The sequence below is a fragment of the Ailuropoda melanoleuca genome, chromosome 4 (genome assembly GCF_002007445.2).
Source record: "Ailuropoda melanoleuca isolate Jingjing chromosome 4, ASM200744v2, whole genome shotgun sequence".
Taxonomy (NCBI): domain Eukaryota; kingdom Metazoa; phylum Chordata; class Mammalia; order Carnivora; family Ursidae; genus Ailuropoda; species Ailuropoda melanoleuca.
In genome coordinates this window covers 110407362-110430919 of record NC_048221.1, presented here as the reverse complement: position 1 = coordinate 110430919, position 23558 = coordinate 110407362, and the positions used below count along the sequence as shown (strand labels likewise).

At 40.9% G+C, this 23558-nt stretch overlaps 1 protein-coding gene across 1 annotated transcript; it reads right to left on the bottom strand.

Annotated features, from left to right (window-relative positions):
• Nucleotides 1–808: 808 nt before the first annotated feature.
• On the bottom strand, nt 809–19860 carry LOC100475268 (cytochrome c oxidase subunit 7A-related protein, mitochondrial). The gene is made up of 3 exons (XM_002927852.4): nt 19701–19860; nt 2822–2953; nt 809–1662 (listed from the first exon to the last, which is right to left on the bottom strand). Exons 1-3 carry the CDS (start codon nt 19770–19772, stop codon nt 1522–1524), a joined length of 345 nt encoding a protein of 114 aa, XP_002927898.1. The 5' UTR covers nt 19773–19860; the 3' UTR covers nt 809–1521.
• Nucleotides 19861–23558: the final 3698 nt, after the last annotated feature.

The window sequence follows — 23558 nt, the reverse complement described above, 5'->3', positions numbered from 1 at the left end:
TCCAATAAAGCTGTTATTTTAAAAACTATAAAGGACACATCATTGGAATGCCTGGGGAAATTTAAATATAGAATATCAATGTTAAATTGAGCGTGAGAACTGTAGTATGGTTATGAAGGAAAAAGTCCTTATTCTTAAGATACTGCCTAAGTATTTATGGCTGAATTATCATAATTCCATAACTTGATTCAGCAAAGAACAAATGTGTGTTTACATACATTATGTGTGCCTGCATTTGTGAGAGAGCAAAAAAACGCAAAGGTGGCAATATATTGCTAAGTGAAAGATATGCAGGCGTATACTGTACTATCCTTATAATCTTTCTGTTGTCCGAAGTTTTTCAAAATAAAAACTTGGAGCAAATACCAGAGAAGAATAAAGTTTAGATTTGTACAGACAAGGGCCTGCCAGCCTGTGAGGGTGCTACTGGGTGTTTATTTTATCCTCAGTAAAAGGTCACTGTTCCTTGCTACAGCAAGATAGAGACTACCGCTTTATATATAACAAAATCCTACCTTTTCTCAGCATTAATATAGCATACGTGAAGTCTACTGATTGTGACAGCACAGGAAATTAATGTCTAAATGAACTGTGTGTTACAGGCACATTTCACTAAGGGGCAAGCTGGTTTCTTAGAAGGAACCATATGGTAATCATCAATATGCCATTAGCCTATTACTTGACTTTGAGGAACCATTTTGTAAAGATTATCTGGTGCCTAATTAAAAAGAAATAAATGAGACTCAGGTTTAAGATGCCTCTGGTATTCTGAAAGTATTCGGAAAGGTCATTCAAAAGGACTTCAAAATTGAGATTTTTCATTCATGTATTTATTCCACAATCAAAATAAATCATAATTTAAAGCCATAACATTTTGAAAAGGTAAAGGAGACTTTGTGTCACAGCTGCATTAATAAAACACACTGGTCTGAAGTGCAACACTAAACAGGTGTTTTCTGTTCCTGAGGTGGGATAAATACATAACAATTGCACATAAAATTTCACTAAAGATCTGAGTTGAGGCAAATAACCCTTGGAAACAAACTGTACAATGAACAGAGGCAGGCTGCAAATAATTTTTCTTAACATTTTACTGCAAGAAGGAAAACCCCCCGTTTCATGCTCCTGGCCTTGGTTTCTCTCTTCCTTCCTAAATCACATCCAAATCCAGAAAGGCCTCTGCACCCCATGCTCAAAAACACCACTGTGAGTCCCTAAGGACCTCAGCACAGACCGCTGTCAATGAGCATGTGCACAACCTTCCTCCAGAACCTCCGGGGAAATCAGGAGCCCAAAGAGCAGCAGCATTTCTTTAAACAATAGTTTTAACTGTCCAATGAGCTCTGACCGACCATGTGCATTTCATAAACAAACCAAAATATTGCCTTAATATCTTCCTGTTTGTCTGGGAAAATGTTAAGTAAACCATTCAAGTAAAAAAGAAAATGTTTACAGAGCAGTGAAAAAATGAAAAGTCAAAGGGTTTATGCCAAAAAGCAAACCAGTCCTCTGCAGCCTAGCTCATTTGTTTCTGGGCTGCGAAGCCATGTAGAGAGCGATCAAGCAGTAGATGGTCCCCCCCAGCGTCAGCGCCATGGTGGTCCGGTAGAGCATTTGGTCAGGCAGGCCTCGTTTCAGGTGGATGGGCACACCGTCGGATTTCTGGAAAGCAAGAATTATCAAGGATATGGTTAATAATAAAAAGATTTTACGGGGCGCCTGGGTGGCATAGCGGTTAAGCGTTTGCCTTCAGCTCAGGGCGTGATCCTGGCGTTATGGGATCGAGCCCCACATCGGGCTCTTCTGCTGTGGGCCTGCTTCTTCCTCTCCCACTCCCCCTGCTTGTGTTCCCTCTCTCGCTGGCTGTCTCTATCTCTGTCGAATAAATAAATAAAATCTTAAAAAAAAAAAAAAAATAATAATAATAATAATAAAAAGATTTTACAGTTTAGGCTAACCAAGAACAAATGTCTCTAGTTTAAAACTAATCCATCAACACACTGTAGTGGAAAAAGCCCTAATCCGTTAGAATGCTGACAGAAAGAGCGGTATACGTTTCCTTACAAATGCAGCCACAGGGCCAAAGCCTTCTCCAAAATGGAGCCTCCGGAACACGCATGCAACAAATTCCACATTTCTAAGAAATTTATCATATATTGCTTAACTAGGAAAGCAGCACTGGTGGATTTCTTTGAAAGGCAAAGGTAATCCACAGCTAAATGACCACAGGCGCAGGAAATGCCCTACATTTACTTTGACTTCTGATCATTAGTGAATGATGTCTGAGCACACCAGGTCAATTAATAGGCTCTAGTCCATTTTGTATTCAGCTTTTTTCCATTAAGCTGTTAAACCCGTGTTTAGAAAAGAGACTCCATAAAATGCTGAATCATTATTTTGCACAGTCTCCAAACTCCCTCCCCCAAAGTAACTCAAGACCCCAAATGCCCAATCAAGTCTTACTTACCGGATAAAAAGGGATTAAACTGACCAAAAGTCCCCAGACCGGTCCTGAATCTGCACATATTTTTGAGGATGGGGACGCTATCATCTAGCAACAGCAGTGACAGACACTGCCACCCCCACAGCACCTGAGATGCAGCTGGGTCACTGACCTCTTAATTATCTGTATGTAGATTACCATTAGTAATATTTTAAAATCCAATTCTAGCTTCTCTCTGTTGATCAGCAAACCCAAGAGAGCCTCCTCTACTAACAGCTCAGTGAATTTTAATATCAAGCAAGCAGAAAACAACTAGAAGAAAACTCATTGCCAAAATAACAATTTATTCTCTAGTGTCTGTTCTAGTGTCTCCCTCACCTGGAAAAACTTCTGGAGCTCTGGAACTTTGTTTTTCCCAGCATAATCATATACAGCAAAATCAGAACTCAGTTTGGTTGGTGTGGCAAATATGATAGGCGGTGCTTCTGTGGAAACCACAGGCCTTAATCCCTGTAGGAAAAAGGAAAATGTCAAGTTGAAAGCATGCCTGGGCTTATGAACAACATTTCAACAAGCAGGCTGTCTGGAATTGTGGAGGCAGTAATTCAACCACACAAGAAGGAAGGAAAGGCTCTCCAAGTCTGCATTACAAGGCCTTTAATTTTAAGATATAAAGTCCTTAAAGTTTCAATAAAATACCTTAGTCTACTTTCCCACAGCAAACCCCATCGAGAAGAATTCCCTGCCATTAAGATGGGGTTGGGGGAGGAGAGGAAGCAAACCACCACAAAAACCCATTCTGGGCTTCCAGAAATAACTATTACATCTCTCTTCCTACCAAATAAGTAAAACATTTATAATCTATATGAATTTCTGGTTAGATTTCCAAAGAGACCTGGCTGTCCCTTTTCTCCTCTGGATGAGCTGACATACTAACATGTTATCTCTAACTCCAGAGTAGACATCAGAAACTGTCCAGACACACAGTAAAGGAACATCTCAATCTGGAAGAGCCTGTAATGGTAACAGACTTGTCTTTCAGGACCAGAAAACAAAACAAAACGATTAGAGTAATTGAACCTTCCAGCATTAATAAATCTGTAAGTTAAACAGATATAGCAAAAATAAAGGAAATTCAGTGTTCTCATCTGTGCCATGTATATAAAAGTACTGGGATCTACCACTGAAAAGACTGCATGAGACACTACGTGCCTAAAGCAGCACACAGCACATAGTCAATAAATACAAACTGAATGACATCGGGGGTTAACACAAATTTGCGATTAGCAGCTCCCTGGGCCACATGGACAGAAGAACACTCAGGCTTAAAAGGAACCTAAAGGGGGAGAAAAATGAAGTACTGTCACAGGCTACAACAAGGATAACCCTTAAAAACATGCCGAGTAAAAGAAACTAGTCAAAAAGACCACATCTCATATGACCCCATTCATATGCAAGTCCAAAATGAGAACTTCAACACAGACAGAAAGTAGATTAGCAGCTGCCTAGGGCCGGGAGGTGAGCAATAGGGGGGTGATAACTGCAGGGTACACATTTCTTCTGGAGGTGATGAAAACACTCTAAAATTAATGTGGTAATGTTTGCACAGTATCTATTAATGCACTAAAAACCACAAGTTATCACATTAAAAGACTGAATGTATGGTATGTGAATTGTATCTCAATAAAGCTATTAAAACAAAAAAGAAGAACCTAAGGGGAACTCTGGTTTTCTATCCGATGGAGTAAAGCTACAGTGGCAGGTATAGAGATGGTTCTTCCAAAATAACCCGCAGATTAAGACAGGAGCTAAGAGTTACAAATCAATAAGATCACATCCTTTTATATTAAATTCTAACTATAAAAAGTAAAAATTTAAAGTTAGGATGTAGAGTTCAAGCTCAGCCTCTTTCATTTAACAGATGAAAGAGAAAATCCTTTGCTCAAATTAACAGCATTGTCAGACCCCTGGTCCTTAATCTCTTCAAAGAAATAAAATTTACATATAACTGACAAGACTTATTCTAAAGATCATATACTGAAAGCTTCAGTGATACTCCCACCAGGCAAGTGTTAAGATCAACAGGGCAACAAAAAAGCATTAAAGCAAACTTGGTTTCGGTCCAAGATGGCAGCACAAAAAGGTCCTGAACTCATTTCCTCCCAGGAACACACCAAATCTACACCTTCACATAGAGAGCAGTTCCTCCTGAAGAACCGCAGGCCGACCGAACAACTTCCGCACAGCGAAGGATACAGGGATCACACAGGCAATGGCCGGAGACAGAGATCGGGTAACAACAGGAACCGCACCTGATGCTAAGGACTGCAACAGGGTGGGCTAGCACTGACAGGTGCACACACACAGATTCACCCAATCTGCGGCATGGCAAAAACAGTGGTTTAAAAGGCAAACAGAGGGCGCTTGGATAGCCCAGTGGGTTAAGGGCCTGCCTTCGGCTCAGGTCATAATCCTGGAGTCCCAGGATCAAGTCCCTCACCGGGCTCCCTGCTCAGTGGGGAGTCTGCTTCTCCCTCTCACCCTCCTCCCACACACGCCCGCCCCCCGTGCTCTCTCTCTCTCACTCTCTTTCTGTCAAGTAAATAAAACCTTAAAAAAATAAAAGGCAAATAGACTAAGTGAAGGAAACCCCATATACTAATGCTAGAGCAACTGCTACATGGTGGGAAAACCACTGGAACTCTCTCTGGTTAGAAGGCGCTAGTAAGCACCATTGTTCACATTCCCCCCTGCCTTGATAGTGCAGATGGGAGCGGGCATGTTAGCCAGCCTGCAGCCTCCAGCCCCTAGCCCACACCAGCTCCAGCTGTCCACCAAAGGCATCCTTCACCACATGCACCTGCCTCAGTTCCAACCATCCCACCAAGGCTGCCCCAGCACAGCACAAACCAGGACACCCCAGCCTGCACCAACTACAGCCCTCACTAGCTCAGCAAGGTGGCCCAGGCACAAAACACCCTGGGACACCCTTGGCCTGCACCTGCTTCAGCAGCAGCCATCCAGCCAGGGCACTTCCTACGCAGAGCACCCCAGCCCATCCTGCCCCAGCTCTAGCCATCCCACTAGAGTCCCAGGGTGGAGGGCCTGAGGACAACCCAGCCTGAGCATGACCCAGCTCTTGCCATCCCACCAGGGCAGCACTGGACCCAACCACTCCTGAACCACCTGGCCTGAACTTGCTCCAGTTCCCACCATCCCACAGGGCAGACCCAAAGAATGCACCCTGAGCCTGCGCCCACTACAGCTCTAGCCAGCCAAAGCCACCAGATACATACAGTCTACAGAACGGACATTCCTACATGAGGCCACTCCTTCAAGACTGGGGAAGGTAGCTGTTTCACCTAATTCATAGAAACAAACACAGAAAGTCAAACAAACTGAGAAAAAGAAATATGCTCCAAAGAAAAGAACAAAACTTCAGAAAAAGAACTAAATAAAATGGAGATAAGCAATGACCTGATAAAGAGTTCAAAGTGATGGTCATAAAGATGCTCACTGGAGTTGAAAGAACAGTGTAAAAGAACTCAACAAAGAGATAAAAGATATAAAAAAGAACTGAAGAATACAGAGTTGAAGAATACAATAATTGAAATGAAAAACACACTAGAGAGAATCAAAGGCAGATTAGAAGATGCAGATGAACAGATTAGCAATCTGGAAGACAGGAAAATAGCACCCAAACTGAACAGCAAAGACAAAGAATAAGAAAAAATGAAGATAGGTTAAGGGACCCTCTAGGCCAATGTCAAGCACACTAATATTCACATTATAGGGGTCCCAGAAGAAAAAGAGAGAAAGGGGCAGAAAACTTATTTGAAGAAATAACAGCTGAAAATTTCCCTAACCTGGGAAAAGCAGACATCTAGGTCCAGGAAGCAGAGAGCGCCCCAAACAAGATGAACCCAAGAAGGTCCATACCAAGACACACAACAAACTAAAATGTCAAAGATTAAAGAAAGAATCTTAAAAGCAGCAAGAAATAAGGAACTAGTTATGTACAAGGAAAACCCCATGAGGCTATGGATTTTCCAGCAGAAACTGTGCAGGCCAGAAGACAGTGACAGAATATATTCAAAGCACTGAAAGGAAAAACCGTACAACCAAGAATGCTCTACCTCACAAGATTACCATTCAGAACTTAAGGACAAATAGGAGTTTCTCCAGACAAATAAAAGTTAAAGGAGTTCATCACCACTTAAACAGACTTAGAAGAAATATTAAAAGGACTTTAAGCAGAAAAGAAAAGGCCAAAACTAGAAGAAAATACAAAACAAAAAAACTTCACTGGTAAAAGCAAACATATAATAAAGGTAGTAAATTAATAACTTATAAAACTAGGATGAAAGTTAAAAGATGAGTAAAATCAATTACATCTATAAAATTTGTTGAGATTCACAAAATAAAGATGTAAAATATGACATCATATACATACATGGGGGAGGGTTTAATATGTAGTGATTTTAGAATGTGTTCGAATTTAAGCAACCATCAGCTTAATACAGACTGCTATATACTTAAGATGCTATATATGAACCTTAAGCTAACCAGAAACCAAAAACTAAGAAAAAATCCACAAAAAAAATAAAAAGAAAGGAATCCAAGCAAAACACTGAAGTCACCAATTACAAGGGAAGAGCCAGGAGAAAAAAGAAAAACAAAACCACCAGAAAACAATTAACAAAATGGCACCTGTAAATTATTACTTTAAGTGTAAATGGTCTAAAAAAATGGGACACCTCAGTGGCTCAGTCAGTTAAAAGTCCAATTCTTGATCTCAGCTCAGGTCTTGATCTCAGTGTTATGAGTTTGAGTCCCACGCTGGGCTCCAGGCTGAGGGTGGAGCCTACTTTAAAAAAAAGAAAAAAAAAAGTAAATGGTCTAAACACTCCAATCAAAAGACAAGGATGATTCAATGAATAAAAAACAAGGGCCATCTATATGCCGCCTACAAGAGGCTCTCTTCAGACCTAAAGACAAGTAAAAACTGAAAGTGAAGGGATGTAAAAAAAAATATTCCACACAAATGGAAGCAAAAAGAAAGCTGGGGTAGTAAAATATATTAGACAAAGTAATTTTTAAAACANCCTTGGAAAGTTAGTGTGTGTGCTGGTAGTGGTAGGTATAGATATATTTATATACCTATTTATATATAAATATGAGTGCTTCAGGATTTAAAAGAGAACTGCAGAATTAGAATTAATAGATACTTCCTCTCCCACTCCCCCTGCTTGTGTTCCCTCTCTCGCTGGCTGTCTCTCTCTCTGTCGAAAAAAAAAAAAAAAAAAAAATCTTTAAAAAAAAAAAAAAAAACAACAAAAACAAAAACTGTGAAGAGACAAAGAAGGGCATTATATAATGGGATTAATCCGACAAGAGGATACAAAAACTGTAAATATCTATGCACCCAACATAGGAGCACCTAAATATACAAAGCAAATACTAACAGAGAAAGGGAGAAACAGACAGTAATACAATGATAGTAGGGGGCTTTAACACCCCAATTATATCAACGGATAGAGCAACCAGACAAAAAATCAATAAGGTAACAGTGCCTTTAAATAACATTAGACCAGACAGACCTAGCAGATACCTACAGAACATTCCACCCATAAGGAGCAGAATATACATAGTTTTCAAGTGCACCTGGAACATTCTCCAGGACAGATTACATGTTAGGCCACAAAACAAGTCTCAAATTTAAGAAGATGGAGCATCTTCTTCATTCACAGCAGTATGAACCTAGAAATCAATTATAGGGAAAAAAACTGGAAAAAAACACAAACACATGGAGGCTAAACAACATGCTCCTCAACAATCCATGGATCAAGGAAGAAATCAGAGGAAATTTTAAAGATACAGGGAGAAATGAAAATGGAAACAATGATTCAAAATCTTTGCCTTGCAACAAAAGCAATTCTAAGAGAAAGTTTATAGTAATACAAGCCTACCTCAAGAAACAAGAACAATCTCAAACAAACTTAACTTTACACCTAAAGGAACTAGAAAAAGAATGAAGAGCAAAGTTAGTAGAAAGAAGGAAATAAAGATTATAACAGAAATAAATTAAATGGAGACTTAATGAAACTAAGAACTGGTTCTTCAAAAAGATAAAATTGATAAACTTTTAGCAGACTTTTTAAGGAAAAAAGAGCTCAAACAAAATCACAAATGAAAGAGAAGTTACAACCAACACCACAGAAATACAAAGGATTATAAGAGACTACTATGAAAATTATATGCCAGCAAGTTGGACAACACAGAAGAAATGGATAAATTTCTAGAAATATACAATCTTCGAAGACTGAATCAGGAAGAAATAGCAACTCTGAGCAGACCAATTACTAGCAGACAAAGTGAATCTGTAAACAAAAAACTTCCAATAAACAAAAGTCCAGGAACTACATGACTTTACAGGTAAAATCTATCAAACATTTAAAGAAGAGTTAATACCTGTCATGCTCAAACGATTCCAAAAAATAGAAGAGGAAGAAATTCTTCCAAATTCATTCTACGAGGCCAATATTACCCTGATACCAAAACCAAATACAATACAAAAAAGAAAATTACAGGCCAGTATCTCTGATGAACACAGATGCAAAAAAATACTCAACAAAATTTAGCAAACTGAATTCAACAATACATTAAAAGATCATTCACCACGATCAAGTGGGACTTATTCCAGGATGCAAAAATGGTTCAATATGCACAAAAATCAATCGACATAATACACAACATTTTTTTTAAAGTTCTTTTTTTTTTTTTTAAAGATTTTATTTATTTATTTGACAGAGATAGAAACAGCCAGAGAGAGAGGGAACACAAGCAGGGGGAGTGGGAGAGGAAGAAACAGGCTCATAGCAGAGGAGCCTGATGTGGGGCTCGATCCCATAACGCCGGGATCACGCCCTGAGCCGAAGGCAGATGCTTAACCGCTGTGCCACCCAGGCGCCCCATAATACACAACATTAACAAAGAATAAAAATCACATGATCACCTCAATAGATGCAGAAAAAAACATCTGACAAAATTCAACATCCATTTATGATAAAAACTCTCAACAAAGTGGGTTTTTAGAGGAAACACACCTCAATATAATAAAGACCATATATGATAAATCCACCAGCTAACATCATACTCAATGGTGAAAAGTAAAAGCTTTTTCTCTAAGGTCAGGAACAAAACAAGGATTTCTCTTCTCCCCACTTTTATTCAACACAGTCCTGGAAGTCCTAGCCACAGCAATCAGACAAGAAAAAGAAATAAAAGGCATCCTAAGTGGTAAGAAAGAAGCAAAATTTCACTGTTTACAGCTGACATGTTATTACATATAAAAAAAACACTAAAAGGGGCGCCTGGGTGGCTCGGTCATTAAGCATCTGCCTTCGGCTCAGGTCATGATCCCAGGGTCCTGGGATTGAGCCCTGTGTCGGGCTCCCTGCTCAGCGGGGAGCCTGCTTCTCCCTCTCCCACTCCTCCTGCTTGTGTTCCCTCTCTTGCTGTGTCTCTGTCATATAAAAATCTAAATAAATAAATAAATCACTAAAAATTCCACCAAGAAACTATTAAAATACATGAACTCAGTAAAGCTGCAGGATACAAAATATACAGAAACGTGTTGCAGTTCAATATGTTAATACAAAAGTAGCAGATAGAGAAATTAAGAAAACAATCCCACATACATCAAAAAATGAAATACCTACGCTGAAAGCCCTACAGGTTTTCAGACCTGTACTCTGAAAACTATTAAGACAATGATGAAAGAAAGTGAAGACACAAATAAATGGAAAGATATACCACGCTCATTAATTGGAAGAATTAATATTGTTAAAATGCCCATACTACCCAAAGCAGCCTACAGATTCAATGCAACCCCTATCAAAATACCAATACCATTTTTCACAGAAGAAAAAATAATCCTAAAATTTCTATGGAACCACAAAAGATCCCAAATGGCTAAAGCAATCTTGAAAAAGAATGAAGCTGAAGGTATCACAATCCCAGATTTCAAGATACACCAAAAGCTGTAATAATCAAAACAGTATGGTACTAGCACAAAAACAGAGATCAATGGAACAGAATAGAGAGCCCAGAAATAAAACCATTCTTTATATGGTCAATTAATCTACAACAAAGGAAACAAAAATACGCAATGGGGAAAAGACAGCCTCTTCAATAAATAGTGCTGGTAAAACTGGAAAGCTACATGCAAAAGAATGAAATTGGGGGTGCTGGGTGGTTCAGTCACTTGAGCATCCAACTCTTGGTTTTAGCTCAGGTCAGGAACTTGCAGTTGTGGGATTGAGCCCCACCTCAGGCTCTGCGCTCAGTGTGGAGTCTGCTACAGATTCCCTCTCCCTCCCCTCCCACCGCTATCTATCTATATCTCTCTCTCTCTCTCTCTCTCTCTCTCTCTATATATATATATATATATATATCTCCTTAAAAAAAAGTAAGAAACTCGGGGCACCTGGCTGGCTCAGTCAGCAAAGCCTGTGAATCTTGTTCTCAGAGTTGTGAGTTCAAGCCCCATGTTGGGCATAGAGTTTTTTTTTTTTTTTTTTTTTTNAAGAAGCAGGGCTCCTAGCAGAGAAGCCTGATGTGGGGCTCGATCCCAGAACGCTGGGATCATGCCCTGAGCCGAAGGCAGACGCTTAAGGACTGCGCCACCCAGGGGCCCTGGGCATAGAGATTTTTTTTTTAATCAAGGAAAAAGAAAAAAAAAAAAAAAGGAGCGTTTGGCTTTAGACTAGGAGGAGACAAAGATGCAACTGTCTTCGGTCATCCTGAATCAGGGTTCATCCAACACGAGCCACCTCCACCATGCCACCTACGTTCGACCTTAAGGAGATCAAAATTGTATCCTTCGACCTTAAGGAGATCAAAATTGTATCGTATACTTAGATAGGCCCAAAATGAAATGGTACCTTCTGCCCCTGCCCTGATAATAAAAGCCCTCAAGGAACAGCCAAAAGACAGAAGCAGAAAAACATTAAGCACAGTGGAAATACACTTTTGGTGAGATTGTCAACATTGCATGACAGATGTGGCACCAATCTTTACCCACAGAACCCTCTGGAACCTTTAAAGAGATCATGGGGACTGCCCAGTCTGTGGACTTCAATGTTGATGGCCACCACCCTCATGACATCATAGATGACTTCAAAAATGGTGCAGTGGAATGCCCAGCTAGTTAAGAGCTACAAGAAAAATACTTCAATAAGGATCATTTGAAAACAAAACAAAAACCAAAAACAAAAGGAAACAAAAAACCCACAAAAAATAAATTCAAAATGGATTAAAACCCAAAGGTAAGACCTGGTATTATAAACTCCTAAAAAGAAAACATACACAGTAATCTCTTAGACATCAGCCTTAGCGACATTTTTCTGAATCTGTGTCTTCAGGTAAGAGAAACAAATGCAAAAATAAACAACTGGGACTACAGCAAACTAAAAATCTTTTGCACAGTGACGGAAACCAACAAAACAAAAAGGCAACCTACTGACTGGGAGAAGATTATGTGCAAATGATATATCCAATAAGGGGTTAATACACAAAATATATAAAGAACTTATACAACTCAATACCAAAAAAAAAAAAAAAAAAAACGTTCAGAGGACCTGAACACATATTTTCCAAAGATGATTTACAGATGGCCAAAAGACACATGAAAAGATGTTCAACACCACTAAGTATCAGGGATATGCAAATCAAAACCACAATGAGAAGGGCTAGTATCAAAAAGTCAAGAAATAACAAGGTATGTAGAGGATATAGAGAGAAGGCAGCCCTCATGCATTGTTCATGGGAATATAAATTGGTGCAGCTATTATGGAAAACAGTATGGAGGCTCCTCAAAAAATTAAAAATACAAACGCCATACAAACCAGTAATTCTGCTTCTGGGTATTTTCCCAAAGAAAACAAAAATATTAATTCAAAAAGATATGTGCACCCCTACGTTTACTGCAGCATTATTTACAATAGCCAAAATATGGAAGCAATGTAAGTATCCATCAACAGATGAATGAATAAAGAAGACATGGTGTATATATACAGCGGAATAATACTCAGCCATGAAAATAAGATATTGCCACTGCCAACAACCTGGTATTATGCTAAGTGAAATAAGTCAGAGAGAAAAAAAACAAATATTATTTCACTTATGTGTGGAATCTAAAAAGTAAAACAAAAAATAGAAATAGACCCATAAATACAGAGAACTGATGGCTGCCAGGGGGCAAGGGGGTGGGGGGGATGAGGATGAGGAGAAGAGGTGAAGGAAATTAAAAGGTACAAACTCCCAGTTATAAAATAAGTCAGGAGGATAAAAAATACACCATACAGAATACAGTCAATAATGCTGTAAGGAGACAGATAAGTACACTTACTGTGGTGAGCATTTTGTAATGTATATAACTGCAGAATCACTATGTTGTACACCTGAAACTAATATTGTAAATCAACTATACATCAAATAACCACCCCAAAAGTAAACCTGGTTTCCATTTCTTTGAAACAGTCCCACAAATGGGAATGAACCATGGACTTTTTTCCTGCACTGCATTCACTCATTCAGCATATATGACTGAGCGCTTACTCTGTACTGAAAATACATGATGAATAAGACAGCTACAATCCCTGCCATTATGGATATTAATGTTATGGAATAACAGCCACTAATTATGTACTCAGCCTTTGTTATACGCCCAACAACCGGTCAAGCATTTCACACACATCATCTCATTTAATCCTGCCAGCAACCCTACCAAGATGTTACTATTCCCATTTTATAAAGAAAACTAGATCAGAGAGGGCAACTTGCTCAAGATCATGTAGCAAAAAGGATGGACTCTAGTGTCGAAACTCAAGCCCCTCTAAAGTCCAGGCCTTGGGATTTTAAGTATTCCGCTACCTGCCCCCACTGCCCCTCTCAACTACTGCTTAAAGGCAACAATTGATTTAAAGAGTTTCATGAGTAAGCTGCTAGATTATATTATTATTATATACTAAATTTAGTATATAATACACTCAGACTCAGAAGGAGCTAGAGATGGGAAGACAGGCCCTAACTACAGGCCCTAACAGGTAGGAAGGTAAGAAAGTATCTCTTTGAAGAATTTAACACACTCCTTTATTCTGTGAGCTTTGTATTTTCTCCTATAAGAATCATTTCCCCTTGAATGCAAAAATTTAAAAACTCTTTCTACCAAGCAGCTCTGAAAATGGTTTGAAGTTAAATTCTTGTTTTGACAGGACTAATGTGAGAGCATTTTTAGAAAGGATTATATCTAATCACTCAGTGTTTGTTCACCCATCAAGTGATTCAAAACTACAGCAAAGTTTTTGAACAGTATCATCTGAAAAAAGGAATATCAATCATCTCCATGGTTTTAAATAATTCCATATTTCCATTTATAATACTGTAAAAGTTTGGAATATGGAATTTTAAAGTTACCAATAATCCCAGTATCTTATCCCATTAACTATTAAGAGTTGTATATTCTCCTTCAATCTTTTCTCACAGGTGTATTTTAACATCTTTAAAGTCACAGTATAAAATTCTACATTCTAGGGGACCTGGGTGGCTCAGTCGGTTAAGTGTCTGCCTTGGGCTCAGATCATGATCCCAGGGTCCCGGGACTGAGCCTCATATCAGGCTCCCTGCTCATCGGGGAGCCTGCTTCTCCCTCTGCCACTCCCCCTGCTTACGCTCTGTCAAATAATTGGATAAAATCTTTAAAAAAAAAAAAAAGTTCTACATTGTTTTCATTTATGATAAGCATTTTTTTCAGGATCCTACATAATCTTCATAAATAAATTTACTTTTCACATTAACCCTGTAAATGAGGTATTATCATCCCATGTTACAGATGATTTTTTTCAAAGATTTTATTTATTTTAAAGAGTAAGAGTGCGAGAGAGAAAGAAAGAGAGATACAAAAGCAGAGGGGGGGAGGTCAGAGGAAGACGACGACTTCCGCTGAGGGGGAAGCCTGATGCAGGGCTTGATCCTGGGACCCTGGGATCACGACCTAAGCTGAAATGAAGAATCAGATGCTTAACGGACTGAGCCACTCAGGTGCCGGGAACCGTTTTTAATACTGCTCACACACTGCAAATCCTTTTGGCTCTACCTTCAAAATACACTCAGCATCTGACCACTTCTTACCCATCTCCACCAGGGGTCCAAACCTCTGGATTTTGATAACAGCCTCCCAACTGATCACTCTCCTTCCATTTCCACACTTGCCGCCCCACAGTCTACTCTTAACGCAGCAAGCAGTGATTGCAGAGGTCACTACTCAGCTCAAACCTCGCCAAAAGCCTCCTATCTCGCTGAGCAAAACCCAAAGTTCTTACAATGACTTCCAGGGCCACGAGATACACCCCTCAAACCCCACCACCCTACCACTTACATCATCCCCTTTCTCTACCCCAGTCCCATAGACGAGCCCCTTAAACCTCCCAGGCACTGTTCCCTCTACCTAGCATGCTCTTCTCTGGGTATCCACATGGCTGGCACCCTCACCTCCTTCAGGTCTTTGCCCATGTGTCATCTTCTCAGCAAGACATTTCCTTACCACCCTTTTAAACTGCATGTCCTCCCCCTTACCCTGCCAACAACCTATCACCTGTTCCTGGTTTTTTTCCTCCACAGCAGTTATCAGCACCTAACATACTGAATTTTACTTTGTTTACTGTGTCTACCCCTACTGCAATGGAAGCCTCACGAAGGCAGGATTTTGGCATGTTTTGTTCACTGCTCCCACTTCCCAAGACTTGAAAAAGCGAAGAGCACATTCAGTAAATATCTGTTGAATGTATAAATAAGCTATAGCTTCACCACCATGTAGACTTAAATATTTCAGAACCAAAGTCATGTAAATCAAATCAGCAGTTGATGGCACAGCCTCCCACACCTCCCACAAATGAGAAAACTAGTGAATGCTGTTCTTAAAATAGTGGACTGAAGACCAAGTGGAAATCACAGGTTTTGCTTTTTAATATCAAATCTCTTAGCTATTTACACAATCACTACCTCTGCAATTAAGAGCCATTCAACAGCAGCCACATTTAGCGGCTGAGTTCTTCCTAGTCTAATTTAGTTGCTCCAAAATTTTTTAAGATTTTATTTTTAAGTAATCTCTACACCCAATGCAGGGCTCCAAATCAGAACCCCGAGATCAGAGAGTCACATGCTCCACCAAATGAGCCAGCCAGGTGCCCTAGTTGCTCCAAATTTTTAAAGAGCAAAGTCAACTTGATTTTTTTTCCCTTCGAAGTTGACTGGCCCATTTCCCTTTTCTTCTACCTTTTAGGTTTGAGAAGGAGGAGGGTAGAGAAATAAGAGAATTAGACAAATTTTTTTAATTTTTAAATGACAGAATTTTTTAGTGCACTGATGTGAATTCACTCTGATTTAGGACTAGAAACAAGTTTCAATCTGCAGCAACTCAAGTTCTTCCTTTCTAACTGCCAGCAAGATATCACCCCTCCATGTTTCCTGGACACATCACACTCCACAGGTCCAAAATTCACCCAGTTGCTCAGAAACCTATTCAGTTTCTAAGGAAAGCACCACCATCCTCTCATTACCAGTCATCCTGGAGTCCTCCTTTCTCATCCCCCATCTCCCTCATCGGTCACTAAATCCTTATCCCCCAGACCTCTCTTTCTCCTTTCCCACTTGGAAGACCCTGAACTATTTTATGGTTTTAACAGGCATCCCCAGTACTGGTCTCTCCCAAGTCATATTATCTTTTCAAGCATAGCTCTGTCATGATACTTGCTCCTCCATCATAAACCCTCCTTATTAAAGGTAAGAAGTACGCCCTTGTTTCAACCTCTGGACAAGACTCTACCACAACTTTCTGCATCAAGATTCTTCGTAAATTCCTGTTTCTCACAAAATTAAGTCCTACCACCCTAGACCCTTCATGATCTATCTACATCTACCACCGCTAAACTTACTCTCAATGATTCCCCTGCAACCCCCTCCCCTCCTTCACTCTCACAGTTCCCTTTATCTAGAATGTCATTCTGCCTTAACTACAATTGTTGAGTCATAAGGTAAAAATATTTCCCTTTTTAAGAAACTGCCAGACTATTTCTAAAGTGGCTGCACCATTTTACATTCCCACCAGCAATATAGTAGGGTTCCAGTGTCTCCACATTCTCACTAACACCTGTTGTCTGTCTTTGATTTTAGCAGGTGTGAAGTGGTATCTCACTGTAGTTTTGATTTGCATTTCCCTAATGACTAATGATGTTCAGCATCTTTACATGTGTTTATCAGCCTCAATTTATTTTGACACGGGACACAAAAAGATAAGGAAAGTACTTTTCAATCAATCACTGGAAAATACAATTACTTGCCATCAAGTTGATTTATAAATATCTACCTGCACCATTGTTAGAAAACTAGTTTTTCCATATCAGGTTACTCAATACATGTTAGGTTATTCACTTTACGTAATACTGAAAGTTACAAACATGTACATTTTACAGTGTGCTAACGTTTCCAAATAAATAAAAACTGAAGTACTCCTAATTACCAAAGCCAGAACACCTGGTTTGGGGGATGCCTGTCACAAGCATCCTGAAATCTGCATATAAAGCCTAGACAAAATCACTTCTTTCAACACAGAGTAAGAAATCCTTAAGTAACTAAGAAGTTACATTCTCAAGAGAAATACAATTTAAGAGGCACTAGAAATCTGAAGGCCCTACCTGTACCACATGCATCTCAGAGTAATCTCTGCTCTGGAGGCAATTTAATTTCAATATGCTAATCTAAAATTTTACTTCCTCGCTAAGTAACAAAACCTAGATTATGCTAAAATTCTATTAAAAGAACATCTACAGGGCCCAGATGGCTCACTCAGCTGAACATCTGCCTTCCGCTCAGGTCATGATCCCTGGGTCCTGGGTCAAGTCCCGCATCCGGCTCCTTGCTCAGCAGGGAGCCTGCTTCTCCCTTTGCCTGCCATTCCTCCTGCTTGTGCATGCGCGCGCTCTCGCTCGTGCTCTCTTTTTCTCTTTTTTCTCTCTTTCTCTCTCTCTCTGACGGGTCTAAAACTAAAAATAAAAGAACATCTACAACCACAAACAAATCAATTGTGATATATTCACACAACGAAATCCTACACAGCAATAAAAGGAGCTACTAATACATGTAACATGAATGAACCTCAAAAATACTGATGGGGGGAAGAGTACTGTGTGGTTCCGTTTATGTGAAATTCAAAAACAGCAAACTATTTATTTATAACGGTCACAATAGGAAGGTGGATAGGGAAGGGAACTTCTAGGGGTGATGGACTGTCCTATATATTAATAGGGGTATAGGTTACAGTGTACGCATTTGTCAAAACTCATTAAACTGCAACATTTAAGATCAGTGCACTGAAAAATACACTTCTATAGAAGCAAATATGATAGAAATGGCTATTCCCCTGTAACCTGCAGAAGAAATAAATCACCGTTGACAACTCCTTCTTTAGACCTCATTACCAACTTGGCTTTAGTGACACCACACTGGTTTCCCTTCTAATCCTGGTTTGTTCTTTTGATGACTGTTCCTCCTCTACCCTCCATGTTTCTGTAGTCTAATCATAGTCCCACCTTTTTTCCCTATATGATCTCCCCACCACAGATTCTACTACCAACTACAGGCTGAAGACACCTAGACCTATTAAACTCCATATTCCTAAGTCCAGCTACTACCAGACATGACATCATCACAAGTTCAACATTTATAAACCTGGACCCTTCCTCCCAAACCCCCAAAACTTGCCCCTTTTGCCGTATCTTAATTTTTTAAAAAAGATTTTATTTGGCAGAGAGAGAGAACAAGCAGGGGGCGCAGCAGGCAGAGGGGGAGGGAGAAGCAGCTCCCTACTGAGCAGAGAGCTCGACCCCGCAGGGCTCCAGGGCTTGATCCCAGCACCCTGGGATCATGACCTGAGCCGAAGCCAGGCGCTCAACCCACTGAGCCACCCAGATGCCTTTATCTTAGTTGATATTAACAGCACATCTAATCTTAGACTGAAATCACTCTGTTTTTAAAGATTTTATTTACTTGAGAGAGACAGAGCAAGCAAACGAGAGGGGAGGGATGGGCAGGCAGAGGGAGAGGTAGAGGGAGAATAAGACTCCCCGCTGAGCAGGGAACCCGACTCGGGGCTCAATCCGAGTACCCCGAGACCATGACCTGAGCTGAAGTCAGACACGTATCCCACTGAGCCACCCCGGCGACCCTGAAATCTCTTAAAACATCATCCCTACTTGGGCAAGCTGCAGTGTCCCCCAGAAAAAGAAGGAGGTAACAAAAGAGCATCCCTGACATCCCACCTGGGATCCTTACTATTCAAGTCCAGTTTTCCAACTACGAACATGATGGTATCTCACACTCAACTTCTGGAGAACAACTACCACTTATCCAGTACCCACCACCTGCCAAAGACTGCTAATGACGTGACACACTTCATTCAATCTGTACTAAAGTTGCCTTAGATGAAACTAAGCTCACAATAAATCAAGTAACCTGATAAAGATCATAATAAAGCGTCAAAACAAGGATATTAGCTCTTACTAAGAGTCTACCACTGAAAATGAACTCCAACTAGCAAAATGAGTGCAATCAGAATACTTTTTAGACTCAAATAGCGGCAGTCAACCCATTTTACGGCTAAGAAGCATAAGGTCGTTGCACGTAACTGCCCAGATTCACCTGGACATTTGAAAGAACCCTTTAAGTCCCCCAATTCTGATCACACAGGCTCTCCAGCCCCTATGGCTTCCCTCTGTACTGTCATCCCAGCTCTCCAACCTCGTGCTTTGATGCGGCTTTTGGGCTACGCACGGGTTACCAATGGAGCACTGAGGGGACCAAAAGCGGAACCTCCTTACAAAAGACTCTTGCCGGGGAGCATTCTGGGCCACGCCGACCCCACAAGCCACCCCCGACCGAGAAGCAACGACCTCAGAGGTCACCTTGACCCCAGCTGAATGCCAGGCCCAACTTCCGCGGCGGACCAGCCCCGCCGCGGAAGCAGCTACAAAATGAGCAGCCTCTACGGCCGCTGCAAGCAGATACAGAGAGGGGCCGAGAGGTGCGGGGCGAGCCAAACCGAGCCGCCGGCAGAAATCACGCCCGGCTCCGGCCTCACGACTGCCAGGCGCAGAGGCTCGGGCGGCCACTTCTGTCCGAGACGACCCGGCGCTACCGGTACCTGCGGGATATAGGCGTCGGAAGCCCATGTTCCAGTCAACTTCTGCGTGAAGCCACTAAACTTGTAATACATGACGCCCGGTGTCCGGCTTCCCGCAGCCGCTGCCTGCGCGACTGCTCCAGAGAAGGACCCTGCTTTCCCGGCCGTCGCCTTAAGTCTCAGCTCAAGGACCCAGCGCCAGGAGACGGGCTGCCCAGAGATCGCCTAATTTATAACATGACTTCGTCAGCCATATCAGGGAACAAGAAACAGGAGTATCAGGACCAAGAAGGCAAAAAAACAGCTCTAGCAGAGCGCAGAAAGCGGCCGTAGCGGGGTCTGTTGAAAGCACGAAGTCCCCCCCCACCCCCAACCCACACGCGCACATTTTGATTCGGGCAATGCCGAGACGCCTTAAGAAATGCGCAAGCGCCCTGCGAACCAGGCAGGAGGCTGAGGGACTCTCCAGGGTCGAGTGGGGCCGGGAGGGGCGGGGAGAGCTAGAGTTGAGGGGTCACTAGTTGAACCTTGGATAGAAGGCTTCCAAAACTTGTACAGTCTCATTTCTTTCCTCCCCTCCCTAGGTCATCTGGTGAAGCCCCCCGCTCTCACTAAGTTGGAGTATGGACACATTGGCCAGGCTTGTCTAGCAACCTGGGAGTCGGGAAGCAAATAAGAAAATGTGGAACCTTCCGCCGAGAGCTTTTTAGTGCAGAGGGTTGTTAGTGGTTTCACCCCAATAATATAAAGAACACCTCTTGGGTTTTGTGCGAAAGAAGTATGTTGCGACTTAAACTTAAGACACCAGGATCTAAATTTTGCAGTTTCTCAGAACTGGTTTTTACTCTTACTTGAGTTTTATAGGAATTGGTTGGTTACTCCTTCTTTTCCAGGCCTCTGCCCTTTGAGATAAATGAGGGAGTGGAAAGGTGGTAGATTAGAAACACCTGAAAAATTTGTACATTGAGCCTGAAAGAGCCAGGACTACCACTTTAAGTTCCAGTAGTATTCACTTCAGTTCAATTTAAAGATTTTTTTAAATTAGAAATACAGGGCTCCTGGGTGACTCAGTCAGTTAAGCGTCTGCTTTCAGCTGAGGTCATGATCCCAGGGTCCTGGAATCCATCTAGTCATCAGGCTCCCTCTCAGCAGGGAGTCCTCGTCTGCCCCTTCCCCCACATTCATGCTCTCTCGCTCTCAAATAAAATCTTTTAAAAAATAGAAATACCAAATGATCCAATAATTCCAGTAGTATTTACCCAAAGAAAACGAAAACACTAATTCATAAATAGATAAGATAAATAAAAGATAAATGTACACCCCTGTTTATGGCAGCATTATTTACAATAGCCAAGATATGGAAGCAACCTAAGTGTCCATCAATAGACAAATTAATAAGGAAGATGTGGGATGTGTGTGTGTGTGTGTGTGTAGATAAATAGATATAATGGAATATTACAGAACCATAAAAAATGAGATCTTGCTATCTGTGACCTCATGGATGGACCTAGAAGGTATTAAGCTAAGTGACATAAGTGAGACTGAGAAAGACAAATACCATATGATTTCTTCATAAGCGGCATCTAAAAAAAATTGAGGGTGCCTGGGTGGCTCAGTCAGTTGCGTCTGCCTTCAGCTCAGATCATGATCTCAGGGTCCTGGGATGGAGTCCCGCATCGGGCTCCCTGCTCAGCAGGGAGTCTGCTTCTCCCTCTGCCTGCCACTCCCCCTGCTCGTGCTCTCTCTCTCAAATAAATGAATAAAATATTTTAAAAATAAAAAATAAATAAATTGAATAAGCAAACAAAAAGGAGAATCAGACCTACAAAGACAGAACAAACTGATGGTTGCCAGAGAGGAGAGGGGTGGAGGGGGTGAGCTAAATAGGTGAAGGGGAGTGGAAAATACAGGCTTCCAGTTACAGACTGAATAAGTCACAGGAATAAAAAGCACAGCATAAGGAATATAGCAATGATATTATAACTGTGATCTTTTGGAACAGACAGTAGCTACACTTGCAGTAAACATAGCATAATATATTAACTTCTCCAATAACTATGTTGTGCACCTGAAACTAATGTAATACTGTGTCAACTATACTCAAATAAAATAATAATAATAAAGATGTTTTTTAAGCCTCCGTTATGTGCAAGGTACTGCATGAAAGGAGTATACCAGTTTCCTAGCTCCAGGGATGGAGCACAGATTTTCTTAGCTTTATCATCGAACTACAGGTTTTCACAAGCATATTATGATGCATTTATGAAAGCATGTGGGAAACCAATAGATGGTAATAACTAACCCTTACATAGCATTTCCCACAAACTCATTTAATTGTTACAACAATCCTATGGGGCAAGTGCTATTATTATCTTCCTCCTATAGTACTGGAAAAGGCCCAGAAAAGTCACTTGTGCAGGTCAGTTGTTAGTAGCAGCTAGTCATCTGGCTCAAAATCTGTACTCTTAAGCACTACATTATAGAGAAAGAAACATAAATCCATTCTGAGGAGGAGGGAGGCTGAGTGTTCCAGATTTAGGGTCTACACCAGCATCCTGACTTTGTCAGATGTAAGCTCAAGAGCCCCAAGTGTTCAGCACTGCCAGCACTCTGAAGAGCAAAGGTTTCAGGCATATTCATATGATCAACTCACCCAAAGTCACTCCTTTTACAAAGCAACATTGCGGTATAATGGAAAGAAGATGCAATTTGGGTTTGAGCTGCAGTTTCTTCAAGGCTGAGCGATTTGCAACTCATCATTTCCATTTTGTGAGCTTCACTTGTCTCTTCTATAAAGTAAGAATCATCGGGGCGCCTGGGTGGTGCAGTCGTTAGGCGTCTGCCTTACGCTCGGGGCGTGATCCCGGCGTTCCGGGATCGAGTCCCCCATCGGGCTTCTCTGCTGGGAGCCTGCTTCTTCCTCTCCCACTCCCCCTGCTTGTGTTCCCTCTCTCACTGGCTGTCTCTATCTCTGTTAAATAAATAAATAATCTTTTTTAAAAAATAAATAAAGTAAGAATCATCATCATCATCGTATTTTCCCTCACTAGTGTTTTGAGAATCAACAGTTCGGTAAGTGATAAAACTTACACAAATGTTAACTCGCTGATCTTACCTTTTAGTCATTTTACTTTTCCATAGCCCTTGATGATATGTAGAAGTCTTTTCTTGATTACTCTAATTGAAATTCATCAATTAATTAACATTTTTTATCAATTAATTTTTTAAGTCCTGCAATCACTCATACCGGGAAAGGGTTATAAGCTTTCTAAGAGATATTAGGTGGAAGGAAAGGGCTTTCATAGAGTTTAGGTTGAAAAGAGAAATTAAATGATTTAGGACAGTTCTTCGCTTCCATTCCGCTGTCTTCTGGACATATATTGGAAAAAGAAAGTAGAGAACATTCCCCAACTTTTAGCAGCACTGAGGTGTACCAGCTTCTTGAAGTATAAAGGTGCCTGTCAACATTGGTTATTTTCCTAAAGTTCCTGCCATCTGATTTTAGATCCTGCAAGACATAAATTAAGAATCCTGAAAATGTTACAACAGCCAGGCTGTTCAGTGGGAGGTAAAATGTCAGTAGCAGAGTGTGGGTTGGGATGTCACATGGAGTGGCTGATCATAGGAAGATTTTGTCTCATTTCTCAAATAAAACACAGCGCTCTGACAGCACTGAATTCAGCCAGCTATTCTCATTCTTATTTGCATATCCCACCCAACCTCAAAGCATGATCTTTCTTTATATCATGATCCCTTCAGGTTGTTCGCTATCCTTTTCTGAGGGGAAGTGACCACAGTTCCCAGTGCAGAGAAGCTTGTCAATCACCAGATGATTTGGAGAGTCCAAATGCTGGTCTGTCTCTGGGTGAATCAGACTGC